The sequence below is a fragment of the Hesperophylax consimilis genome, chromosome 6 (assembly GCF_061612785.1).
Source record: "Hesperophylax consimilis isolate HC1 chromosome 6, BYU_Hcon_1.0, whole genome shotgun sequence".
In the NCBI taxonomy this organism is placed as follows: domain Eukaryota; kingdom Metazoa; phylum Arthropoda; class Insecta; order Trichoptera; family Limnephilidae; genus Hesperophylax; species Hesperophylax consimilis.
The window spans coordinates 5,886,603-5,913,802 of record NC_142841.1 but is presented as its reverse complement, the minus strand read 5'-3'; the positions used below and the strand labels follow the sequence as shown (position 1 = coordinate 5,913,802).

General features: G+C 32.7%; 1 protein-coding gene across 1 annotated transcript in view; it reads left to right on the top strand.

Annotated features, from left to right (window-relative positions):
- LOC149422889 (acetylcholine receptor subunit alpha-like) overlaps positions 1 to 27,200 on the top strand; it is a 460,793-nt gene that overhangs the window by 332,706 nt on the left and 100,887 nt on the right. Inside the window, exon 6 of the mRNA XM_089632334.1 lies at positions 16,911 to 17,091. Coding sequence (XP_089488460.1) covers positions 16,911 to 17,091 — 181 coding nt within the window. The remainder of the gene's footprint in view (positions 1 to 16,910; positions 17,092 to 27,200) is intronic.

The following is a 27,200-nucleotide window of genomic DNA, read 5'->3' as shown; positions in this document are numbered from 1 at the left end:
AGTACTTAAAAAATTGGTAATTATAATTGTTTTATTTGTAAAAACACGTCCTGCCAACTCTTGAAAACTGTTTTATAATGCATTTGGAAGGCGAAACAGATGTCACGCGTGATAATAATAATAATACCTATCAGAAAACACTACAATTTATACATATGTCCTGAGGATAGACACTGTAACTCTGTCCGAAAAGTTGACTATAGAAGGAGGTATGTTAACACGGCACAATACCCCAAAAATAAAACAAGATAATATCTTTGGCCGTAAAAATTTCAAATAATAACTGTGAAACATTTTTATGACCAAAACGGATTTTCAAATTAAATAATGAGATTCATTTAAACATAGTAATAATTAATTGTATTATTTATAATATAATAAAACTCAAAGTTAATAAGTAGTTACTTGTAGAATTTTATTGGAATAACTTTTCTTTTAATGACTTTTGAAGGATATAACCATAATTTAAAATAACACCGAAGGAAAAGATACTAATAATAAATCTAAACGAAACATGAAACAGAACAAGACAAAGAAAATAAAAAGATAACGGTCACAACTAGGAATCGAACCCTGGATCTTTCGTCTTACCGGTACAGACGTCTTGACCACTCGACAATTGGGACCTATCTATGTTTCCTCATATATTAAATTCAGAATTAACAGTATCATCTTTCAAATATTTTTTTCCAATATTTTTGGCAGCTACTTCCTCTATACGGGAAAAAATAATTATCTAGGTTGTAAACCTAGATAATTACCTAAATCTACAAATATTTATTTATTTATTTATTTAGACGCCGTAAAAGGCTTTTAAAATATACATGATTTATGTTTACAGTGGTTCACAGGAGCGAAACAGTATTATGTTAAACAAAATAATTACTGAGAAATTATGTTGAAAATTAAACAAAAATAACATCTGGTATACATAAATATAACGTTTAATAAAAGTCAAGATATCCTGGGATCGATTCCTACTTGTGACCGTTTTCTTTTTATTTCTGTATCTTGTTCTGTATCATGTTTCGTTTTGATTTGTTGGTATTATCTTCTTCAATGATACATATTGATACTTCTATAAAAAAATCTATACAGGAGTAACGTGGTTGGCAAAAAATTAATTCCAATGTAGTGGGTCTAAATCCAAATCCAAGGACATGGGGAAGGTTGGATAGTTCCTGGCAACTTTGGATTTGTTTAAAATTGTTACTTAACAAAACTGTAGCCATTAACCAGTACTAACGTTTCGATTCTAGATAAACGGCAATAAAATGAATAAATGCAAAAATTCTGCCAATCATAAAAAAATCCTTACAAATTCGATTGGTTTTATTTTCCTTTGGCTGGGTTATCAAAATTATATCAAAATTCAGGAAATCTTTCAAAAGAACCCGTGGTATATAAAACATTTGAATCTTTGTCCCTTCATCAATCATTCATCTACCATTGAAGAGTAAACTCGCAACATAACCCAGAAATTTGACCCCAGAATAGTTTATTTCAGAAAAAATTCCTACTCTTTGCTGTAAGTCAAAGTTTTAAGGCCGTACGGAATGCCCGCCACGAGGAATGATAAAGTGCCTAATATCTCAGGTTTGGCAGTTACGTTTCACGTTTTTCTCATCTATCCATAAATTTAAGCTGTGAGGAATTTTTCCGAAAAGCTGGAGATTTTCGGTTCTACTTCAGATTCCTGAAAATTAACTATGTGGTACTGGATCTATAGATATTGACGTTTAGTTAAAATGGTGGATATCTGTGATCCTCTCCCTCTGATTTTAATATCATTTTTTGCTATTTACGCGATATTAGACAACCACGTTAAGCACAGTTGTTTCGCAGAAAATTAAATGTAATATTGTAATCAAATTTTGTTCACTTCAGTCTGTTTTAGCTTTTGAACTAATGTGAGAACAGTAAAAGAGGCCAAAAATCACGTTGTTAAGCTTGTCAGCTTATTACAATAGAATTTTTTAATCATAAGCTTCCCAACATGCCTTCCATTGATATGCTCAGTGTATCTCTAAGTGACCAGCTCAGGCATGGAAGCTCCATCGAAGCAATATTCAAGTTAGCATCACAGAAGTTGGTTGTACTGTACAGGGCTTGCAGATACTCTAATAGAACACAACTGCTGACCATGTATAAATCGAAAGTGCGTGCCACTGTTGAATTTGAAGATGCTCTGAGGACTAGCGTCTTTGAGCCCTTCAGCACCGATGCATAATCGGGAAACATGCCAAAAGCGCGCCTAACATTTGTACATGGTTGACAATTGTCATATAAGAACGGGTCACTTTCACGAAACGTTCTTGAGTTCAACAGCTCGGCTGTGGAACGATTTGCCAGCCTCTGTTTCCTTCGAAGAGACTCATGTTCAATCCTTTCTCTCCTCAAAAAGACCCTGCACACAACATCTACAGAAATCTGTACATAGGCTCTAAGGGAAATCATTTTCCTCAGGGCCGTTGAGTTACTGTAATAAAAAAAAAAAATTGCACCTAGAATCTTACCAATGTAAAAAAAACACGAAATGGCGCTGAATGAACATTTGATGACAATGTTACATCTGAATATGTAAGAATCAACTGGGCCTTAGGACGAGTTGTTTCAGAGAATTTGAACAATTCTTAAAATTTCCATTTTCCAGTTCTGTGAAAGATTTTTTTCAAGTTCTGTTATTATTTCAGTTCTATCAAGCAACTAGCCTATGATGATATAATACCAGAATCTGAATGTGACTTTCACAGAACCCGAAAATGAATGTTTAAATTCTTTGAAACAACTCATCCTTAGACTTTTAGTTATGTTGATTTTTCATTTTTTGTATATTGTGGGGTAAATACTCCAAAAATGTACAGAAATCTGATAATTTAAATAATGAAACCATATCTCGTGTATTGTAAATTTCTTTTCGATGCGAGGTTAGATAATGAGGTTTCATCCTATATAAGATTTGGATTAAAAATGTATATTCAAAGAGTTAATAACGACAACAAAAGTAATTTTTCGTATCTCAAAAGTTAAGAGATTTAAAAGTGATCAAACGTATGCAATGGTATCCCACAATTATAGAGACACGATTCGGTACAATTCATAATTCGAATGGCAGTGCTGCTGTACCGCCGCGCATGTATCGTGACGTCACAAGCTTTTAGACCGGTCGCAAACATCAACATGTAGGAAACAACTTAATTTTTTAATTTACTGCTGTATGTAATTTACTATCTACTCTGCTCTCGCCTAACAATTAATTAATGTACGAAGTTATAGTTCAGCCGCATTGTACTTGTTGCTTTGAGAATGTTGCCATGATGGGTTGCTCAACAAAATTGTTTTAAACTCGCAATAATTCGTCCCAAGCTTTGATAGACACTGCATTTATCTTAACGTGAGTGCACTCCACTGCAGTTAAGTGCATCCTACTAACTTGACTTGACTTAATTAAGATGACGTAGATTTGACAAGCAAACAGTAACAGGCTTTTATCTAGCTGCTACAAGTTGGCACTTCAAAATCTAGGATAATATGAGTTAAATCATTACACGCTATTTAGAGATTTTGGTTTGAACAGAAACCTTTGCAAAGAAGCTAACCTAAAAATCACTTACCTACTCATTACCACACGAAAGAGAATAATACAATACGTCTCTAAAACATGTACAATAATCGGATAGGAGAATGAGATTAATCATTTATATTTAATTTTCGTTTTTGCTCCATCGATACGTGTATAAAAAAAAAGACTAATAAAAACGATCATAAAACACGATTTCCGTTACTAATTCTTTCACTATTACTTAATACTAAAAATGAGCATATCAAATAAAAATTGAAGAGTTCAACACAAATATTTGAGGTTCAAATTATCTAATTCCAGCACTCGTCGAACAAAATAATTATGATAATTTATGGAAATTACTTGAATTAACCGACTTATTTTGCAGAAGAACCATGAGCAATTTGGTACTTTTACAAAAAAAATAGTTAATGGCTCAATGGATGCACTTGACTTAAAAGAAGAAGTATGCTGAAAATGGTCAGCATTAATATTAAAAAAAATATATACAGATAACATAAAATATTACGAGGCCACAACATATTAGAATTTTCTATTATAAATGCAATATCAATGGAAGAGAATTTAATTTCCAAGCCTATGTAGCCTTTGGTCTAGGGAATGAATCAAATATTTGGTTTTCGGCGATTAAACAAAGAACAACTATGGAAAACTAGTGTTATGATTTGGTATTGAGAACGTTATTAGCGTTGTTAATTTTATATAGGTATGCATGGTGTTAAGAGGCGTACCTGACCTTAAACAATTTGGGTTTTTTCGGAATAATAATTATTGTTTATAATAATTTGTTATTATTTATTAATTATTTTCATCACAACATTTTCACACCGTGCCAAAATATTAACTCCGGTGAGGAGAACTTCCCTCGGTTTGTTCAGGCATCGGTTATTGGACCAAATAACTAAACACTACACAAAGTACACAAAACGTAACATAATAAGCTGTACTTAACTCGTTAATATCCAGTTTGTAAGTTGGGACTTTTATAAGTAGTTGTTTACCCATTACGCAAGGGTAAATATTAATAATTAGCGGTGAGGAGCATTCGTTCAAAATAGTATTTGAATGGTTTTATCACAATTTAAAAAAATATATTTTAGATAAAAGCTAAGTTCATTAAATTGAAAACATAAAAATGTCTACTTTAGCCGTTTCGATATTTCTAGTTTTTATTATACTATAAATTATAATTCATTCATTTTTATTTTATTACGTCTGAATTAACATTATAAAGATTAACTATTTATTACATTACTTTTGATTAATATAGCTAATACAATTCATCTTGAATCTATCAATTGGTGCAGACTTAATGGTTTCTTAATATTGCATTATTTTTTATTGTTTCCTTTATTTGCTTTGTCCGTTTTTGTAGCCTAATTTCATTCATGCACTTTCTGTGTTAGGTCTGAAAATGTTCATCTTTTATATAATTTTCTTTGAAAAAGTTATTTGGTAAAAGGTTTTTTATTATTTTATGTATAAATATCAACGCGTTCGAGGTCAGCTGTTTCACTGTTAGCCAGTATTATTCTCACTGTTCTATTTTAGATACTTCCCAAATTTTTCCCTTCTTCATTTAAATAGGCAAATAAATTTTTTACCAATTAGCCGGATTTTAGCTGCATTCAAACATCACAAAATAATGTTTTATTCTACTGTTATTACGTAATAACTAAGTATGAACACTAAATTTAGTTCACCTCTTATAATTATGATTTCCTTTGACGTTTACACGGCGTCAATTGAACCAATTTTCTAATTAAATCATTAATGCTAATTTTATGAACAGTTTATAAATCAACCTTTCAAATAAAACAATTTTCAATTTCTCTGGTTAACCAAACGACAAACGTGGGTTGCGATTCATTAAAATCAATGGCTCGGAATGCGTGACGAGAAAGGGGTGGGGGGGAGGGTATGAACCCCCAGGGACCTAAAATGACAGGTGGGAAAATTGGGGGTAGATTTTGCTTTTCGGTTTACAGTTCAGAGTACATTGAATTGAATATGTGGTCACTGAGATAAATAATATGCGGTCAAGCCAAATTAATTTATTGGATATTATTTTTTTTCTTAGAATCAATGGAAATGGAAATTGTTTCAGTTACGAGTATAATCGTTGAGGAATATTACAGAAAACTGGTTTAAAAATAGTTACATACATTTTTAAACTTAAAAAAAAAGGTTTGATTGAGGATTTAACCTTCTTCCCTAGAGAATGGGGTCAACAACGCTAATATCTAAGCCAAATTCTAATTGCATAGTACCGAGATTTATATCAGTAGATCATGTAATTTTTGAAAATGCATGTGATCGCGTGCGTGTGCATGTCATCGAAGTCCGCGTGCGTATCAGCGGTTGCAAAATAATGAATTGTCATCGACAACGAGTCTGCCGAGTTTCAGCTTAATCGGCTGTCAGGAAGTGCGTTAGTTTTCACTTCCAAGATTTCTCTTCATTCATTCAATTAATCAAGAAAACCTAATCAAAATTCAAATATACGTATTTAAAATAGAAAGAAACCAAACAAAGATGTAAAAAATATTGCCTGCCTAAACTTGAAATTGTTATCTTCTTCTTACATATGGTGGGATAGTTGATGTAAACTATATAGAGATGCTGAGATTTTCAGCCGTTCAATAGCAGCCGGGGTCTAGCAAAACCTTCCGGCTAGTCGTGCATCATCGGCGTAATTGTACCGGGTGCAGTTTAATGTTATCCACGCTATCCAAAAGAGGGAACCTTAGCATTTTAATAGTGGGATATATAATTATTTGCCTTTTTATATGAGAAGTTAATCCTTATTATCTTGCTGGTAATTTGAAGTTTTTTCACATATTACAATTTTATTTAGTTTATTTATTGACGCCCTTTGAGATTTTTTTAATAAAACTAAATAACTCACATTAGCGCATTAAAAATAACATAATAATAATAATTTAATTCATAGCCACAATAATGGAATATGCAATTCAATTTATATTGGCACTATAACAAGCAATTTTTTTTAATGATATGGGAAGAAAAACGAATCAACGTGATCTTTTAGATTCAGTAAAATACAAAGAAAAGAGAAGAAAAAAAAGTAATCAGCAAATAACAAAATAACAGCAAATAACAAAATAACAGCAAATAACAAAAATCATATATGGTAAAAATAATCATAAAAAGTTAGATTATTATAATATTAACGTAAAAACTGTTAGTAATTTGTGATTTAAGTTTGTTCCAAGCTTATGAAGCCTTTGAAACGAGGAATAAGTGAAATAGTTTGTTTTTGAAGAATAAACAAAGAACAACTCTGGAAATCTCGTGTTAGGATTTGGTACTCGGAATGTTATAAGTCAGGCGCATCCAATAAGAAAATTACTTGTTTTTTGGGTTCCCACATATATTTCCTTCAATCAGGGAAGGCTTCCGGGATATGAAACGGCAGGCTGAGAGGTATTTTTAATTTTATATTTCATAAGATAACCAATTTGAAATGCTTTTTTTATATTCCATGAGAGTTGTTGTCTCCTTTATAACTGGAAGTCACGTTAGTGGCGTTGAAGGAATATATCTATAATTTAAAATGTGAATTACAAATTTATTTTTTAACATGTGTTTTTATTGTAAACCGCAATCGAAATTAAGTTCATTCATCCTCCAATTTTCCCCTTTATCACAAAGGAAACCGTTGAAACACGCTTCTTCAATCACGACACGAACCTTATTTATTTCACCTGCAGTTAAGATATGAATAATTCGAATAGCGCGTACCACTTGACATGATAATGACTGCAGTTTAATGCTAGCATGTTCCGCACAGCGAAGCTATCTTAGAAAATGGAAGGAATACTAATTAATGTGTCAAGTTCCCTTTACCACGGGCACAGGTGCGTTCACCCCTATTGGCATTTAAAAGCTACCCTTGTGCCGCGTAGTTATACCGTATACTCAATTAAAATTTAATGCTCCACTTTGCGTTTTGCCTTCAGGAAATATTTTCTAGAAAATAGGATGAGCTAGCGTAAGCTAGCTGAAAGAGAAAAATAAATAACATGAAAACAGGTGCAGAAATATTAAGAAATAGCACTTGAAAACTGGTGGGACATTATTATCATTATGTTCATAGTAAAATTAAAAAAAAACTCCATCCATATATCAGCATATGAAAACAACGTTCTTTTCTTTCTCTCAAATTCTTTTGAGGTGGTACCTGGAAACATTCGGCCGCATTTACCAATCAAAGGTGAGCGATCGAATACATAATATCGCAGTCGCCAAAGTAACTGAGTATTTTAATTTAGTTTTATGTATTATTCGATTGATTTAAAATTTCTGTAATAAGTTTCATATCGTAATAATGTCCATGGGGTTACCTTCTGGATAATTTTAACTTCATTAAGTACCTGCATGTTGAAAACCATTTTTCATCCATCTCAGTAGATATGTCTTAACTCGATTATATATTTTTTAATTGAAACAATTTGACATTTCAAAACAGAATCAGTTTATGATCATTTGATTGTATTCGGTGAGAACGCTACACGGGACCCCCGCTAAGTCACCAAACGTAGCGAGCTACTTGGGGTGACCTATAGCCCATGAAATAATTTCTAAATAATCATCGAATGAGGTTTAAGTTGGCGGTGGATGCGAATGCCCACCTATTGCGATGATTTGGAAAGACTAATTGATGGAGCCCATCAGCCATTCTTTCAAACACCCAAAAAACCCTCCAGACAGCGTTCCTAAGGATGTCCTCAGTGCCTGTATGGAGCTTATGTAAAAAAAAGAAAAAAATTAATTCTTGTTTTTTGTTTTTGGGGTGTTATGCCGTGTTGCGCTAACTCCTTCTTTAGCCGACGTTTCGGATAGCGTTGCAGTGTCCATCATCAGGGCAGATCCGGTAGATCCGAAGATGTGGTCCCAAAAACAAACAACAAAAATGCTTTTGGCCGTGAGAATCTAAAAACTTACCAAAAATGAATTGGTTTGTTTTCAATTTCCATCTTTTAACTAATTTCGTACAATACTCGCAAATGATTTTTGTTGTAACCCGTCGTCACTAAAATTGGATGACACCACAGACATATGAATATATAGACTAGAAATTAAAGATGACGGGTAAAATCAACTGTTGAAGAACGAAGGGGGTAAAGCTGACTGTGATTCGTCAATAAATCAATCTGACAGTATATAGGCATCTCGCATTATAATATCACCATTTAGTTCTTAAAAGTAAAATCTGCTTTTGAATGAATAGACATTTTTACATGGGAGCGCAAATTACTCGCCACGTTATGAACAAATTTGCGAAGTCCAAATTCGGCAAAATAAATTTCTTCTATTTTCAGAGTCGAATATTTTGTTTACGTATTTAGTTAAGACACTTTTATAAATGTTCATAATTTACTTCCCAGCAACCAACCAGCTTTGTGTTTCGCGTCCAGACGTATCTCGATGTGATAGTATATGTTTCTACAACTGATCCATATTATACGATGTGAATATGCTTAAAATAAAGTAAAATAATGCTTATATATGGAATGTAATACGACAATTGGGTTTATTCTCTTTTTTACATCTATTTTTACAAGTTTTCATACCACAAGCCACCATTTTGCCGTGTTATTTCGTAAAATGAACCGATGATGCCTCGACCGTAGTTCGCACAAGAATGATGACGTCACGTTTTCTAAATTCACTCGAGGCCATACGCGAGCCCAGCCGGCTCCAATGGAACCGGTATGGGGAGTGGGGAATAATACGCTTTTAATCACTTAGGGCAGGTCTACTAATATTCATATGTCTATGGATGACACCATACAAAAGGAAACACCATTGTTCACGTATTCTATCTATTTCGTTAAACAAAACACGCTTTAACAATAAGTACAACATTATTAACGTCTGTTGATTAAGTATTTTAAAAAGTAAATATTATAAAATTATGTTTTATGACTCTTGGGATCGCCAAGTTTTATTATGTGCCTGGTATAGCGAGAGAAAAATACCCCAAAAATTTAAACCAATGTACGTACATAAAGACATGTTTTATTAAATCTCCGTCACAAGGCTCCTAATTTAAATATTTTAATAACAACTTTTAAGAAATGTGGCTCTCGGAAAACCAAGGTCCAATATTCTCTTGAGCCCCGCACATAAATCTTGTGAAATATGCCGTCAGGCAATATTATTGTAAATAGTTCTCCCACATCTTCAATTACCTGGTTTATTGAATGTGCCATAAATTGTCATGAAATCCCACCCATTCGTTTATTTCGTGAAACGGCTGCTAGCTGTAAATCGTGTTTGCATTCGTACGCTAAAATAATATTATAATTCTAATGTGACACCGATGTCAATAGTAATTTGTGGGCTAAAGAGGAATTGGATGAAATCTAAATTTATGAATAACAGTCAATAAAATGAATAACATTTTATGTGGATAGGTTAACATAACTAACTCAAAGGCTAAATCTATTTTTTAACAAAGACAAAAGTACTACGAGTACTAAGTATTGACGAAAATTTTATAATAATTTTATTATTCAGGAACAACTTTTGTTTTTAATTTTGAAGCTTATAACCATCCATTTAATAAATCATTGAAGAAAACATTTGAAACAGAACAAGACAAAGAAAAATAAAACGATAACGGTCACAATAAAGAATTGAACCCAGGATTTCTTGTTTTACCGAGACTGGTGTCTTAAACCACTCGAACATTGACATTTATTTATTAAGGACGGGTTGTTTCGGAAATCTGAACAATTCATCAAATTTCAACGTTCATTTTCAAGTTCTGTGAAAGATTTTTTCATGTTCTGTTTTTATTTCAGTTTTGTCAAGCAACTAACCTACAATGATATAAAAACAGAACTTGAATAAGTCTTTCACAGAACCCGAAAATGAACGTTGAAATTTGATGAATTGTTCAAATTCTCCGAAACAACCCGTCCTAAGCGTCTTATTTGGCGATATCATATTCAAATTCAGAATTAACAATATCATCTTGCAACTAATTTTATATATGATATCGACAAATATGTTTCGTTTGCATGTATTAGTATTATCTTCGCTTTCAATAATATTATTATATTCATTGAATAAGCGTAGCAAAGTTCTGTTTAAGCTGGACGGTTTGTCGTTTCATCTATTTTTAACTTGTTTGTACTTTCCGTTTTTGGTATCGAAAATCTGCTTTTATTCAAACACGCCTTGCTTTGACTACATGGGAACTTTGACTAATTTGCGTTTCCCAGAATCTGCTGCATCCACTTTATTACTCAAGCAAGCCTTACTTTGCAAACATGGCTAACTTTGACTGAGCTTTACAATATAAGGTACCTACCTGCCTAAAGAAGTTTTGAAAAAAGAATCATCTTTGAGATCGTGACGTTTGTTTTGACAAATTGTATAATTCCTTTTCTGAAATGAAATAAAAAGTTACATAAACTATTTGGTTTATAATAATTAAGTAGTTAGGTATTATTTAATTTAATTACTAGGATGATTTATGGTAAACACGATAACTATTTTAATGTGATTGTATTAATCCAGGCGACATTAGATAGCATAATGTGCAAAGATGGTGTGAGGTAAATGGTTTATTTTCCTACTTAAACATATTTGTGAATTTCCCAGTTTCGAACGAATTTGTAATATATTTTTTCCAATTTTTTCCAAAATGTAACATAATAATTTCATAAAAATCACTTAATACATTTTAAAATATGTGTATTGTAATATTATTTCGTTAAAATCAATGTGAAGTTTCTTTCCATAAAGGCTTTATGAAAACACAATTATGCCAAGAATTTTAATATAAGACAACAATTTCACAAAAATGAGTTTCAAAGAAAAACGTGCGTGAACGTATTTCCTGAAAAATATACCAGTTCACCGATTCTGCAGATTTATGGAAAATACGAATGAAAATTGAGAGAACTTCACCCAGTTCGTATGTTATTCTACGTTCCTGGCATTTACATGCTTGAAAATTGCTTTTATGCTAAGGGGGTTGAAAAAAACCACTGTGTTATGCGCATACAGCCTCGTAATTATTTAAGGAAATTTCGAATTGCTTCTCTCCCAAGTTATTATCCTTACGGAATAAATCAGAATGCTATAATATGTTCTAAGTTAGCGAAAAAACGAAGGCATTTTGGGTTAAATGTGTTTTTCCCTCCTGTGACACTGAAGCAAAAAGTGATTAATTACCTTAGGGAGATCTTTGCATTACGTCAGGGTTGGAAACATATCTTTGAGATTTGCGCGAAGAATTTTAGGGCTAGATACAAATCAACTATAAGCATTTATCGTTAATTAAAATAACTTTACGTTATTCTCTAGTTAAATCTATAAATAAGTTAAATCTTTATTCTATCACTTTATTGACATATTTTAATTGTCTACCGGTGTCGGTACCTTCGTACCATTATCAGGACTGTTATAAAAATAAAAATAGCATTTATTTAAAATGTCAAGTCGAAATGTGTTTTATTCTTTTGAAAAATTAAATCCATAAAATTTGCAATAATTTAATTTTATGGTTTGACGCAAGTTCATATGTACCTACAGCGAAAAACGGAAACAAACATTTGAGAGTTATAATGTAAGCAATAGAGAATGAAACATATGAGATTTTACTAAAAGGGCTTAAAATAATACTCGTAGTTAAATGTAAACGGGAATGCCGGAATAGGAAAGCCGCGAAGCCAGGAAAAAATCCTTGCTGCAATGCCCTGTTCAACTGGAGACTCGAATGAAAGACCACAGCAAAAATAATTTCCCTTAAAGCCTAGGCCGTCTTTGGGGATGTTGTGTGGTGGGTTTTTAAGGAAAGTAAGAAGAGAAAGGAGAGAAAGATCTGGGAAGGAAAAAGGTGTGGGTATGTATCTGCAGGTCAGTGTGTCCAAAAGTGACGGACGTTTGAATTCCTTCGAGATCGAGAGAGTGTTGCTGGAGAGGTAAAAGATCTCCCTCAATCAGTATCTCATTATCACACAGTAGGTGGGCAGAGGCCTCCGCCACCAAGGCCTAGACAATCCTCACCATATGAACCCAGGTAAACCTGTCAAGTCACCGAACATAGCGAATCACTCACTAATGGCAAAGGTGTTGGTTATCTAACGAATGGTTCCCTGGGCGGTGGTACTCACACCCGCCTCCCAAATTGGAAAATATTGAGTTAATTCAAAAGTACTAGGTAAGTAATGAACTTATGAACATAGTACTAAGTATTATGTTCATAAGAAAAATCAAAGCTCCAAATGTTCTCATTACAAAACTCTTTGTAGGACAAGGGGAACTTACAATAAATAGATGGGAGTTAATAGGTACAATCTTAAATTGGTATTTTGATATCAAAATTATAAGTTTCACATACGAAACAGTAAAAAAATAGAAAATTGTATCCATTGACTCTTATCTCCGTTCTACGTGCTTCCTGGCTTTTGAATCATAAGCTTCTTCTTATTAGGTACATTTCTTTTGTGATTATTTTTTATATGCCTTTGTATTACGATCTTTGTTGCAAAATAGTTTTTTGATTCCAACTGATCCCCTGCCTCAAATTGTGTAGTTATATCTACCAATCGATTCCAATAATAATCTGTACTTCCTGAAACCCGCAGCTCCGTCGGTGACGTCAAAGTCACCGCTAACCACCCGCGCTACCCTCAACTGAAAGGAGCCCGTCAACTGGAAACCGCCGTCTAACCGCACCTCGTTAAGACGCCTAGAAGATATTATAATTGAACTGCAGCCTTTAGGCCTTAAAGCCGATTTTGAACAACGATATCGATAATTTTTTGTAAAAATTCTAATTTCGGTAAAGAGTAAGTGGGTAAGTAACTTGCAATATTTCCGTGTAATACGTAACATTATTCAAGTTCAATGAACTTTTAATTCAATATTGGAACCCCTTATCATATTAGAAAAACGATAAAGTAGGTACCAAAATTATTTTATGAATGAATACATCATTTTTCCAAATGTGTATTTGTTTTGTTCAAATGCTTGTCAGATGCGTAGATGAATGAATACAATGAAGTGACGTTATTGAATCAACGCGCGTAGTTTACTGAACTAGGTCCAGTGGACATAATTTTAAATGAATCTTTATACATAGATATCTTTGAATGGCTAACCTTTTCATAAGGGATGCTACATTTTTTGTTCGACCATTATGAATATAACGTGTCTTATATTTTTACAGTGTCATTGGACAGATGTTGTAATTTTTCAAGTTCGACAGATAAATTTCTTTATTTGAAAGGCAATGTTCCTGAGGCAAAAAAAAAAAAAATTAAAAATACTTTCAGCTTGACAAATCCTATAATTATAATATTCCGTAATTTTTCGCAGGTCTGCGCTAGTATTTCATAATATAATACAATTTATTTAGCATTAAATACACTTTACTTCCTTTGGAACCATTTTGACTTTCTGATTCTTTTAGAATCATTGAGCCATGCTACGGTCGTTTTTGTGGTGTTTTTTTTTATCCAGTTGTGCAGGGCATTGCTCCAAGGGTTTTTTTTTACCTAGCTTTGCGGTCTGCCCGTTCCGGCATTCCCATTTGCATAAAACAATTCTTTTATGCCATTTTAATAAAATCCCATAAGTTTCTTTCTCAATGGCTTACATTATAACTCTCGAATGTATGTTTCCGTTTTTTTTTGCATTATGGTACATATGACTTAACCCTTTGGAAGACTGTGGGAGAATAGCCACCACATTATATTTTCATCATTTGTACACCTGCTGTGGTAAGGATACTTCACCACAAAATGCCACAATGTGTAGCTACAGATATTATCAACTGTCGAAAAGTGTAAGTGATTAAAAAACTTTGGAGTGACAGCTCTGCTGTCAATGTTGCTCTGTGTTGTAAGATTTTTATGCGGTTGGTGTGTTTCGAAAAAATATATGTCCAGAATATATACAAAAAATCCCGTAAATACTTTTTATTGAGTAACTTGAGCGATGGTTTTAGTCTGCTAATGTGTTTTTATCATAACCTTTAAATTTGAAAATGATTTGTTTTAGCATCATTAAATCAAAATTATAATATGTTAAAATGTACAGGTCCTAACTGGACATTTTCCGAAATGGGACAAATTGTAAAAAAATAATCTGCACGTTTGTTTCTGATCCTTTCGTCACAAAAAAAAACTGTATTTAAAACTGTGTTAAAACTGTATTGAAAATACGTAGATAATTGCAGTCTCATGATTTTCTCTTAGACACACTATTTATTGTCGAAGGTTTGAGATGCTATCAAAAAATCTTTACATTATTATCCGTGGAGTAGAAACGATCTTTAAAACGCTTATTTATTTAATACTAAGGTTAACAAAAGTCGCTTCTAAAATACACGGCTAGACTACGTGAATAGAAGTTAGGCGCGAGGTAAAAATAATTGTCCGTCTATAGAAAAATAGTAAAGATATACAAGTTAGATTTTTGCCACGACGACAGACTCCGATTGTTACCTCTTTACTTTGGGATTTCACAAAGATTTTTATATGACGTACAGGTACGTAGAATACCATTGTTTCTGTAGTGACTGCATTCGCAAAAGTTCTTCTTCTCGATGGTGGGTCATATCGCGTCCTTGCCTCGACTATGACATCCCAAATTTAAGTATGTTGTGAGGTTGAAGAGTATGGGGAGAGGTAGGTTATAGGGTAGAGGAAGGTGAATGGCTTTAGCCGAGATTTGAATAGATAGGTACTCCCCCAAGTTCCTCTTCCCCACCTCCTTCCCCTCTCTACTACCTTCAGCATCACAATTTACCCCAATTGGGGATTCCGTGGCTCTAGACGGGTGGGAGCTCTTGGGACTCTTGTGCGGTATTCACATTAAAAAAGGAAGATCAAGTGGCCAACGCAACTTAGGGTATTTTAATTGGTTTTTTTATTTTCGAAAAAAATACGAAAGTGAAGGTAAATTTATTTTATTTTTATGTTAACGAAAAATTTTTCTGCAACGATTTAAAATGTGCCATTTTCGATTTGACGTCCAAAAGACATGACCGTTTTAACCATCCAACGTTGGCGACGGTGTTCACACGTGGCGAACGTGTACAAGGCCCATTATTGTCAGTGGAAGTCCATTGTATGGCTTTGTTGCATAGTATTTAAAATTTCTTTGGCCAAAAGTTATTTTAGCGAAAGGGGTAATTACGAGATCTAGTATTACGAGCAGTTATGGCATTGTCAAAAACAGTTGTGTTTGAATGTTTCACATGTTGCTGTCGTTGTTTTTCAGAAGAACGTGCACATGAATATTGCTGGGATGGGTGCCACTCGCAATGATTATTGCTGACACATTCGGTTCATCAATAATGCGTTATGTAGCAATTTGAAGATACGGCATTTTGAATTTATAGCGCACAATCTATTTCTTTCGTCTGGGGGCATCATATAAACTTAAATATTTATATTTTTTTAGAATACTTAATGAGTAAAACCTCGAATTGTAATATTTGATTATTAAAGATATTAGCGATTCTTAAATGATAACTTGAAACACATCTAGCCCAAGATAGGATTATAGGATAGCCCAATTAAGATTTTAAGAATCGCAAAAATTGTCTTCAATAATTAAATATTTCTTATATTTGTTTATTATGGTTACTTTGCAAGAAATCAACGATGGCACAATGCTGTAACTGCTAAAAAAGCACTTCCGTAATGACAGAATATTGCAACATGAAAAACAGCATTCTGCCAGGAAATTCTATAAATTTACCGATGTGCAATGGCACATCAGCATATTATATTATATTTTCTCCCAAGAAATGGGGAGACAGGATGTTTGATTACAGCATTTTGGCCTCACATATCGGGTGCTATCCGTGCCACTTGCACGTCGCGTGATGTTTCAAAATGCTGTATCTCCTCAAAGCTAGTTTTGAGAACAATTATTTTAAGCTTTTTAGGACATTTTGTAATTTTCCTTGCAAACTAATGGTAGTAACACATTAAAAATTGGTTAAGGTTTGATTAATAATTAATAAGCCAGGTTAAAAAAAAACACTTAATGAAATTCAAAATACTTTTAAATAACACTTTAAGTGAGGAATCAATCTAACCTTTCATTTGAAATTGTTACTACCCTTAGTTTGCGAGGAAAGTAACAAAATTAAAGTATAAAATGCAAAACATTTTAAATCATTCATCTCAAAACTAGCTTTTTGGTGTTACAATGCTAGTGTATTGCCATTACACGGGCGTTACGGGTTTTTCCGGGTAATTGCAGTGGACATTTCACCTTCCTACATCGATTCACACTGGTTTGATGTTAATATAACCTTTGTCCACAGTGCCGACGGCAACTTCGAGGTGACCCTGGCCACGAAGGCGACCCTTAATTATACTGGTCGCGTGGACTGGCGACCACCGGCCATCTACAAGTCTTCGTGCGAGATCGACGTGGAGTACTTCCCCTTCGACGAGCAGACCTGCGTCATGAAGTTCGGCTCTTGGACATATGATGGATTTCAGGTGAGAACAAATAAACCAATAATAAACATCCTGACCATCTCTGGTCTTGGGACCAAATATGTCTCACCAGGAATTCCTTTGTTGAGCACAACATAAGCAGCTTACAAAAAAATTACAACACAATATTATTTAAAAAAGACAATCAGGATCGTACCATTCGAGATACATACTTAAGGCGATGCCATACGTAGTAATGCAAAATCATGTGTTTTTGGTTTGAAAATTTGGTAGCTTCGATGCTCTAGTTAAATACTGCAAGTAGAATACATCATGGCCTTTGAAACAATCGAGTTTTTTTTAAATATGTCTTTTTATAAGCCCAGAAAAAAATAATGTATAAGGCCTATAAAAACGGCTTTAAAGTTCAAAATCTCCTACTTACGAACCCATTTTCGGTTATGATTTTATTGTATAATGTGGCAAATTAAGTTATTTATAAAATGATTGAAAAAAAAATTGATATTTATGCCTGAACATCCACAAAATAAAATAAAAGGCACTTTTTGGCCATGTTTTTTTCTTGCATAAATCAAAACAGACGGATGGTGTTAAGCGGGAATTTAAACCATATCGCCATCTACGTAAGGGTTGTTATTGATAGTGGCTCAATTTAAAATATTACATGACGTAGTGCATCGCCTTAAACAGATTTTAATAAAAATCTTTTATATTCCATCTGTCATGGCTGATGATTTAATCCATTGCAATTTTTAGAGCACAGGCGTCACGTGGGAATGCCGTCATTGTTCTACCGTTAATTCGATGCTCCTAGGAACCATCAGAATTGAACCTTTAGGCGCTGGAGCAGTTGAACCTTTAGTCGAGAAACAGTCCAAACACGCTCCCAACCTTTGCACACGGTTGACATTTGTAACCGGAGATCGGGTCGTTTCTACGACTCATTCTCGAGTTCAACAGCTCAGCTATGAAAAGCTAGATAAAACCGTGTACTTTTTTGTTACTTCTTACATCTATTACATCTATTTGAATTTCAATTTCGTTTTCTTGATTGAATGAATGAACCAAGTGGAATCTTGGAAGTTGAAATTAACCCACTTCCCGACATCTGATCGAGCAGATAGACTGTCGACTCATTGTCGATAACAATGCATTTTGTCAATTCTATTTCGGTGGAACTCGTGCATTTTTCTGAAACTGGATGACATTATATTATAAATAAAAATTAATGTTGGTTCTCTTCGATTAGAATTTGGCTTAGGTGTTAGCGTTGTTTAGTCTAGTTTCTTTGAGGAAGGTTGAATCCTCAGGCAAATAAAAAAGTTTTAGAATTTATTTTTATTTTTTAATTGAAATATTATTTAAAAGTAAAAAAAAACTTAACCAACGTTGTTTTTAACGGGTTGATTTTATATTTTTTTAATTAATTGTTATATCTCTGCTTACTTGCAGATTTCTGTGTTGGGAACTCTTTGATAAGTAAAAGGTTCCTTACAATAATTGCGTTTATTTACGTTACAATAATTTAGTCTGGATTTAGCTACACTGTTCATTACCCGAGGGTTGGTAATTCTCTCTTTCTAGAAGCTTGAAGTCTGTCAATGATACCCCACAGGCAATTGCTACACTCTAGCGACATCTGTCGGACTCTGGAGTAAGCTTTCTGACTAGTGCCATCTATCGCTTGAATACCCAACTTTTTACCATACATCACATTAATGAAATATGGTAAACACCTACATAAAAAATGGATTTACATTAAGATTCTAAGCATTATGAGATTTGAATACTACTGTTCCATGTATGCGTTTGATTGTGTTTGGAAGAGGAATGTACAGTGAATTATTGTAGTTATCTATCAGTAATCAATAATTCTATTGGTACACGTATTGTAGTAAGAACATTGCAGCGGAAAAGTAAAAAAAACCCTTTCTTTGATAAACGTGACGTAAATGTAAGTAGTGTACTGCTAGTATTTACAACTTATCTAAATTAATGTACTTTGTAATAATACATAACATTATGCATTATAATTTTGAAAAAAAATTGTAACTTATAAAAAATAAATGTTTTTTTTATGATGATTTCGAGTTGGAACAGTTTATTTGATTAGATTGTTGTTAAAAATGTTACCTATATAATATAATTAGGAGTTATAATATATTCAAAACTCAATTTTAACAACCATGCTGAATATACCCAAAAGAAAATTGGATAAAAGATATCTTTTTTGGGAAGAATATGCCAAAAACTGCAATCACCATTTATAACTTCATTATTGCTCCACATTTTAACTACTGCTCAACTATCCTTTTCCTGTGTAACGACCTCGAACAAAATAAATTTAAAATTCTTCAAAATAGAGCAATGAGAAAATTACTTAGACAAAATAGATATTCAAAAGTCAATAAAATGTTAAAGGAACTAAATTGGCTAACGGTGTAACAGATGCTGACCTTGAACAAGATGATATTTGTACATAAAATAGTAAACAACCTGTTACCTAAATATTTCTCAAGTAAAATTGCATACAACAAGGAGATACGAAAACATAAAACAAGGACGTGCAATGAAATCAGGCTACCAAAAAAGGACAATGCGAATACGCAGAGTAATATACTAAATAAAGGGATGAAGTAGTATAATGCGCTGCCGGAAAACTTAAAGTCTGCACCAATTGGAAGGTTCAAGATGTTGTGTAGGAGCCACATCAAGCAAGAAAAAATATAGTATATATATGCATGTATCAATCAATTAGTAATTTGTAACCTTAAATGTACAAATTATTAAAATAAAATATAATAAGCGATTCGTTGGATAAACCGCGAGGTTTTTTTTTAAATATATTTTAATTATTAACCTCTTCACAAATTCTACTGTAAGTTATTTATATTTTAAATATATTCTCTTTACTAAACTTTTTAAAACCTTATATTAAAACGTCCAGGAAGAATGATACGAAATCTCCGGAGTATTATAATTCGTGCTCTGAGCTTCGGCAAAGGCAGGACTGGACCTACACCGTTTTGATCGAGGCGATTTTTTTTATTCCTACCCACATTGAAAACTTGTTTATGGTCGTCAGCATTTTTGGTCCATAAAAACAATCAATGTGTTAAAGTTGAAACAGTTTATTATATTATTCAGTTCAGTTCAATTCCGTGCTGATCAATCGGCATTTATTGAAATATAATTTTAAATTATCATACAAAAAAAACAACACTATTAGTAGGTACGATAATTATATTTGTATATATTAAAATCAAGGAAATCACACATAGAATTATATTTAATATAATTGTATGTGTGATTTCCTTGATTTTAATGTAAGAGCTCAAACATGGATGGCAATCGTAGTAGTCTATTAGGTTATCCATAGATGGCGTTAGCTGTCAAGAATAATCTAATAATGATCTATATTAATAAAAATTTTGATGTTCGTTTGTTCAAAATCTTAAATCTCCGAAATTTTTTCACCGATTGCTTTGAAATTTTGACACAGCGTTGCAATCGAATACGCGTACGTTTTTATTCACCTATATATAAAATGTAAATTATTATATTATATTCTATCTGTTAGAATACCGTATTATCGGATGGGCCAGTGAAAATAAAAATATACTAAATCCACGAATTAAAACTCAAAAAGCCATAATGAAAATTATACTGAAAGTTCCTGTAAGAACTAGCACTGACGCAATCTTCACCAATCTTAACATCATGTCAATTAAACAACTTTATTTTAAAACTATACTCATTTACATTCATAAGTACAAAACCCAAGAAATAACAACAAACACGTACAATAGAAACACTAGATCTCATGGTCAAAAACTTATCCAACAAATAACTACTAATACAACTTTTGGGCAAAAAAGCTTCTTATATCATAGTATTAAACTCTACAATAAAATACCACTCTCACTCAAAAACCTCAACATTGTAACATTTAAATCTCAAATAAAAAGCTGGATACTTAATATAGGGAGATCTGAAATAGAAAATATACTGACATCAAACACAGACTAAAACCCAATCTACTAAACTGAACTATACAAAAAAAAGTTATCTTACTTATTTTAAAATTATTTAAAAAAAAAATTATACTACTTACTTGATATATGTTTATAATTAAATTCATATGTTACTTTGTTGTAATATTAATTTCTTATAATTAAATTATAATATGTAAATGAAATCCTCAGCACGGGATATCCCAGTGAGGATATCATTCTCCATAATGTTACTAAGAAAAGAAGACAATAAATCATTATATTTATTTTAAATAGTGGGATCTGTTACAGCTAGTAGGATAATAAATAAGATAACAACCTCAATGTCGGGGTCCAGATTGTTCCAACCGCTCATTGTTAATCTATCATAATAAAATGTTCAAGTGTTTTTTTTGACAGTACTATTAGCAATGCAAGAATAACAAGTTATATTTAATAAACTCTTCAATAGGTATTGGTCTTTAGATTGCATTTTTATAAATAAGATAAACTTATCATTCATTGCAAGATTATAATATGTTTTGTGTTGGAGGACGGGAATAAAATAGTTTTAGATTTAATGCAGTGGTATTTTTCACGTCTATACGCCCAGTTCATATGTTCCATCTGCACCTATGTTAGATCTGGCGCTGGAAAGAAAGGCTGCTGTAATGACATCGTATCACGATTTTCCATTCTGTGGGAAATGCAGTTAATGCCTCCCTCTGTATTTATTTTCCATTAGCGAGAGTAAACTATGCAGGAACTAGGCAAAAATGTGCAAGATCTAGACAGAAGTCGTGCTGCGCTTAAAGATATATAATATGCAGTCGGGCGCACTAGGGGGATTATTGTCGCAAAAAGACTAAATCTACAGCTCAACAAAAGCACAAAAAATAGAGAAGCCGCAGAAGATTTTATCTTATAATTAATTACATCTTTACGTTAAACCATAGGAGATTTAGTAGATATGAGATGAGAGTTTAAGGACGTGCTACATATGATTTGTGGTATGGCCATTGATCATGTATCATTGACTTGTGAAGGAGGTGAGGAGAGGACTGCTCTGTCATGGAAGACACTATAGTAAATGGACGAAGAAAAGAGTAACAGAGCCCTGTCATGTAGGACATCTATGGTGAATGGTTGAAGAAAATAGTAGCAGAGCGCTGTCATGGAGAACATCTATGGTAAATCTACGAAGAGAAGAGTAGCAGAGCGCTGTCATGGAGGACATCTATGGTAAATCGACGAAGAAAAAAGTAGCAGAGCGCTGTCATGGAGGACATTTATGGTAAATCGACGAAGAAAAGAGTAGCAGAGCGCTGTTGTGGAGGACATTAATGGTAAATCGACGAAGAAAAGAGTAGCAGAGAACTGTCGTGGAGGAAATCTTTGGTAAATCGACGAAGAAAAGAGTAGCAGAGCGCTGTCGTGGAGGACATCTATGGTATATCGACGAAGAAAAGAGTAGCAGAGCGCTGTCATGGAGGACGTATCTTGTGAATGGACGATGGAAAGAGTATCAGAACTCTGTCACAGAGAACGTCAATAGTGAATGGATGATGAAAAGAGTATCGGAAAGGTAATTTTGAAAATTTATAGAAAAAATATTTTTTGATAATCTTTTTTTTTAGTTTTAAAGCTATTTTCAAAAAAATAAAACAATCAGATCAATTGACTGCGTTTTATTTTACACGGAACCATCACATTATAATTTTAATGCATACACTAAAAAAGCCCAAGGCCTCTTTGGTAGCCTGTAAGAACTGCTCGCTCTGCAGTTATAATAGAAAAAAGGAGGTTTCTAAGTGATTTCTTTTTTTCCAACACAAACACGACTTGATATTTTTCAAATAATAACAGGAAATTATTTTACCCTGTGAGCTGAACAGACCTCTATTGTTTTTAAGATTTACCTATAATTACAATACACAGATTTAGTCAAGTTCTAAACCTTGCAATAGATACCTTAAGATATAAACCAACAGAGGGCGGTGGTTAATTTTAACAATGTGTGATAAGGATATTTTAGATTTGAAAGATTTTAATAGTTCAATAAATATTTTCTCAAAGTGTCAGCATTAAATCTAATATCATAGTTTTGTGCGATAAAAAATCACAGTTTGGTAACTTTAGGGAAGGTCAATTTATATTTTAATCTTATAAAAGTGTATTTTAACCGATGCGAAATTGATAGCAAGTTTGTCCGAGGATTTCGATCAGTTTAAGAAATAATTCAACAGTGTCAGCACAATCGAATTTATCACGATAAAAACCGTGAACTACAGAGATGTTCGATATGATGTGAGATTTTACGGCCTACTGGAAGCTCATAATGCACTTTATATAACTGTTTTAGTGCGGATTTTTATAAAATCTGATGTTAAAATTGATAAAAAAAATAATGTAATGTTGGCAGACGTCTTGGTTGTTCATTTATGTAACGTTAGATAGATGTCTTGATTGTTAATTAATGTAACATTGGCAGATGTCTTGGTTGTTAATTAATCTATAGTAGGATAGATATCTTGATTGATAATTAATGTAACGTTGGCAGATGTCTTGGTTGTTAATTAATGTAACGTAGGATAGATGTCTTGATTGTTAATTAATGTAACGTTGGCAGATGTCTTGGTTGTTAATTAATGTAACGTAGGATAGATGTCTTGATTGTAAATTAATTTAACGTTGGCAGATGTTTTGGTTGTTAATTCAATTGTAATAATTAGTATTAATAGGTTATCTAATTTCAAATATTGGTTGTAAGTGAAACTTACCAGGTGTCAACAATATTAATAAAATTGTGATTTTGAAAGGATAAAATCAACCCATAAAAACATATTTTTGCTATCGTACATCTATTTTCAATTTCAAGTAAGAAGAAAAAATATTTCATAGATGATTGAACTTTTCTCTTGGTGAACTTTTAAAATGTCTTTTGAAACTTAAAAATATTTTTCGGTTTCATTGAGAATTGAACCTTCCTCCCAAGGGAATGACTAAAATAAGTGAACACCGCTAAAACTTAAATCAAATCCCAATTGGATAAGAGCGAGATTTATTTTGTATATTTACTGCTGATTTCGTTTATTTACTTTAAAAATATAACGTCTTCTAATTTCAGAGAAATATATATCCTCGTTTTCATTGTTATCGACAACGAGTCTATCTGCTGAGTTTCAACTCAATCGAATGGCGGAAAGTGGGTTAATTTCCACATCTAAATTCCATTTTATTCATACATTTAGTCAAGAAAACAAAATCAAAATTTAAATAGATGAATTCAAAAAGAAAATAATTTTTGCGCTTATTTCGGTTTATACCTTAGTAAACTCGAAATCAATCGAAGGTAAACAGTTTGATGAAAATCAATCGAAGGTAAACAGTTTGATGAAAATCAATCGAAGGTAAACAGTTTGATGAAAATCAATCGAAGGTAAAATGTTTGATGAAAATCAATCAAGGGAAACAGTTTGATGAAAATCAATCGAAGGTAAACAGTTTGATGAAAATCAATCGAAGGTAAACAGTTTGATGAAAATCAATCCAAGGTAAAAAGTTTGATGAAAACAATGAAAACAAAACGACATATCAATCAAGGGAAACAGTTTGATGAAAATCAATCGACGGTAAAAAGTTTGATGAAAATCAATCAAGGGAAACAGTTTGATGAAAATCAATCGAAGGTAAACAGTTTGATGAAAACATCTGTTTAATAATAATAAATTGCGCCGTTTCGATGAAAAATCACCTCAAGGGCGTTCACAGCGACACTCAAATCAACACTTACAGGCTTCTTAAATGATAATGGCTTAACCAAAAGGGGTTGAAGGCTGCTGAGCACATCGCTTTAGGAAGGGATGATGAATGACTTAGAATTAAATGGTCCTCACGCCCCTCACGGGTAAGGACATAACAATGTTCAGATAAAATCTCATTTACCCATCAACAACCTTATAGTGGAAATTCTCAAAGACAGTGATTCACAATTTATACAAAATTCCCGAATTCCTGGCTGATCATTTTGCAATTTTCCGGATAAAAGGATACTGGAAATTCCTACGTGATTCATTGATTTCCAAAGAGCAAAGTTAAATTGGATTCCCGTGTACTCTATAAGCACAATTCTAAAGTTCTTTTTATAGAAACTGGTAAATTAGAGGCGGAATTCTCGTGGAAAATTTAAAGCGGTGAAAAGCAAACAATTGTGGATTGGGCTTTTAACTAATATGTATACTATAAATCCAATGGTTCCCAAAACAGGGTCTCACCAAGAGAGATGTGGCAGGGCGGGGTTTGTAGTTGCAAGATCATTCAATATATATGATGTTAGGTATTCTTTAACATGATTCATAATATATTGATTTAATAATATGGAATTAAACGACATTATATGTAATGACAGTTGTATCACTTCAGCTACATTAATTTATTATTTTATCACTATTTCGTTCTTACTTTATAATTTTGAAAATTATACTAAGAGGCCCCATCAGAATTCGAACAGACTATGTTTTTAATTCCCTGAATTTAATTTCTCTGAAACAATTATATTCAAAATGCATTTTAAATTATGCGTTCAAAAACCAGGATAACTTTGCACACACAAACTCGAGTCGATTCACAAGAACCTTATTGCAACATACATTTCCTCAACCTACAACTAAACTATAAAACTATTTAATATCCTCCAGCTTGCAATAAAAACCATTAAAAAATAAGCTACTTCAAAAGAAGTTTTAAGACATGGATTATGGACACGGGAAAGATGAATATAGATAAAATGTTGCAATCTATCAAAGATTAACGTCACGTTTTGTTTTTCTTCTGTATCTTTTTCTACTGTATTTTTTCTTTTATGTTTTTCTTCTTTTATTTTGATTTATAATTAACCTTTTTGTTATATTTTGGTACACATACAAAAATTACTTTAAAAAACTTTAGCAAATTTATAATTCACGCAAATAACCACGTACAATGTGACCATAGAACGGGGTACCCCAGTAAGGACATATTTTTTTCAACTGTTTAAATTTTTTTTTATTTATTTATTGAAGACAATGTTAGCGATTCTTAAACGAAAATTTGTACCAGAAAAATCATAAAAGGATACGGTCGCATCTAGAACATGAACCCAGAACCATTAAACATTACAATTTGAGGTTTACTTTGAAGTTATTAAAAAAAATCATTATTATATTTTCCCATATTAATAATTTGACTTTTTGTTGACTTTTCTAGGCTGATTGCGAAAAAACGATATTTTTTTAACGAAATTGCCCAACTAAATAGAGAAATTATTTGTTGTGTATGAATTGGGGAGTGGCGTCATTATGGTATATAAGATGTAAAATTTCGTTAATTGATGAAGATAAAAATTAACAAATAGTAATAAATTTAGATGATAAATTTAATATCACAATATAATTAAGAAAATAAGAAAGTTAATAACACCCTACACACGAGCTATTTGCCTGGAGCATGTAAATAATCCCTAACACGGGCTATTTGCCTGGAGCATGTAAATAATCCCAAACACGGGCTGTTTGAGTCTGGAGCATGCAACTATCCCCAAATACGGGCTATTTGAGCCTGAAGCATATAAATAGCCCGAAACACGGGCTATTTACGGGCATTCCACCCTAAATTTTGAGGAACCACTGCCTTGGTACCTCCTCGAAGCATAATGAAAATTGGTTTCACGTCACTTTCAAAATTAATTCAACGAACACCCTTATTTAATGAATCCTTCATAATCGGGTTACACGATAGTGTGGGCTGTTCGGATCTATTACTATGACAAAGTATTCATGAAATAATGATAATGATTATTTTGACGTCCATGTGATTTAAGGAGAAATTCTTGCGTTATGGATTTCCTCTAATAGATCTTCATTTTAAAGGGACCGCCTGATAATACCATTATTTACGACAAATAGAGAAGGGGCTACCCATATTTTACAGCGAAAATAAACAACAATTCATATTAAAATAGAAACACGACACGAAACACGTACATTATTTGGCGGTCTCGTTGGAGATTGATAAACTCTTTTGCTCTGAACCCAGAGATCACTAGTCTGGAACTAGGAGTTGGATGTTATTATATTTTACTGAAGAAGAAGATAATAATAACAATTTATGAAACAGAACAAT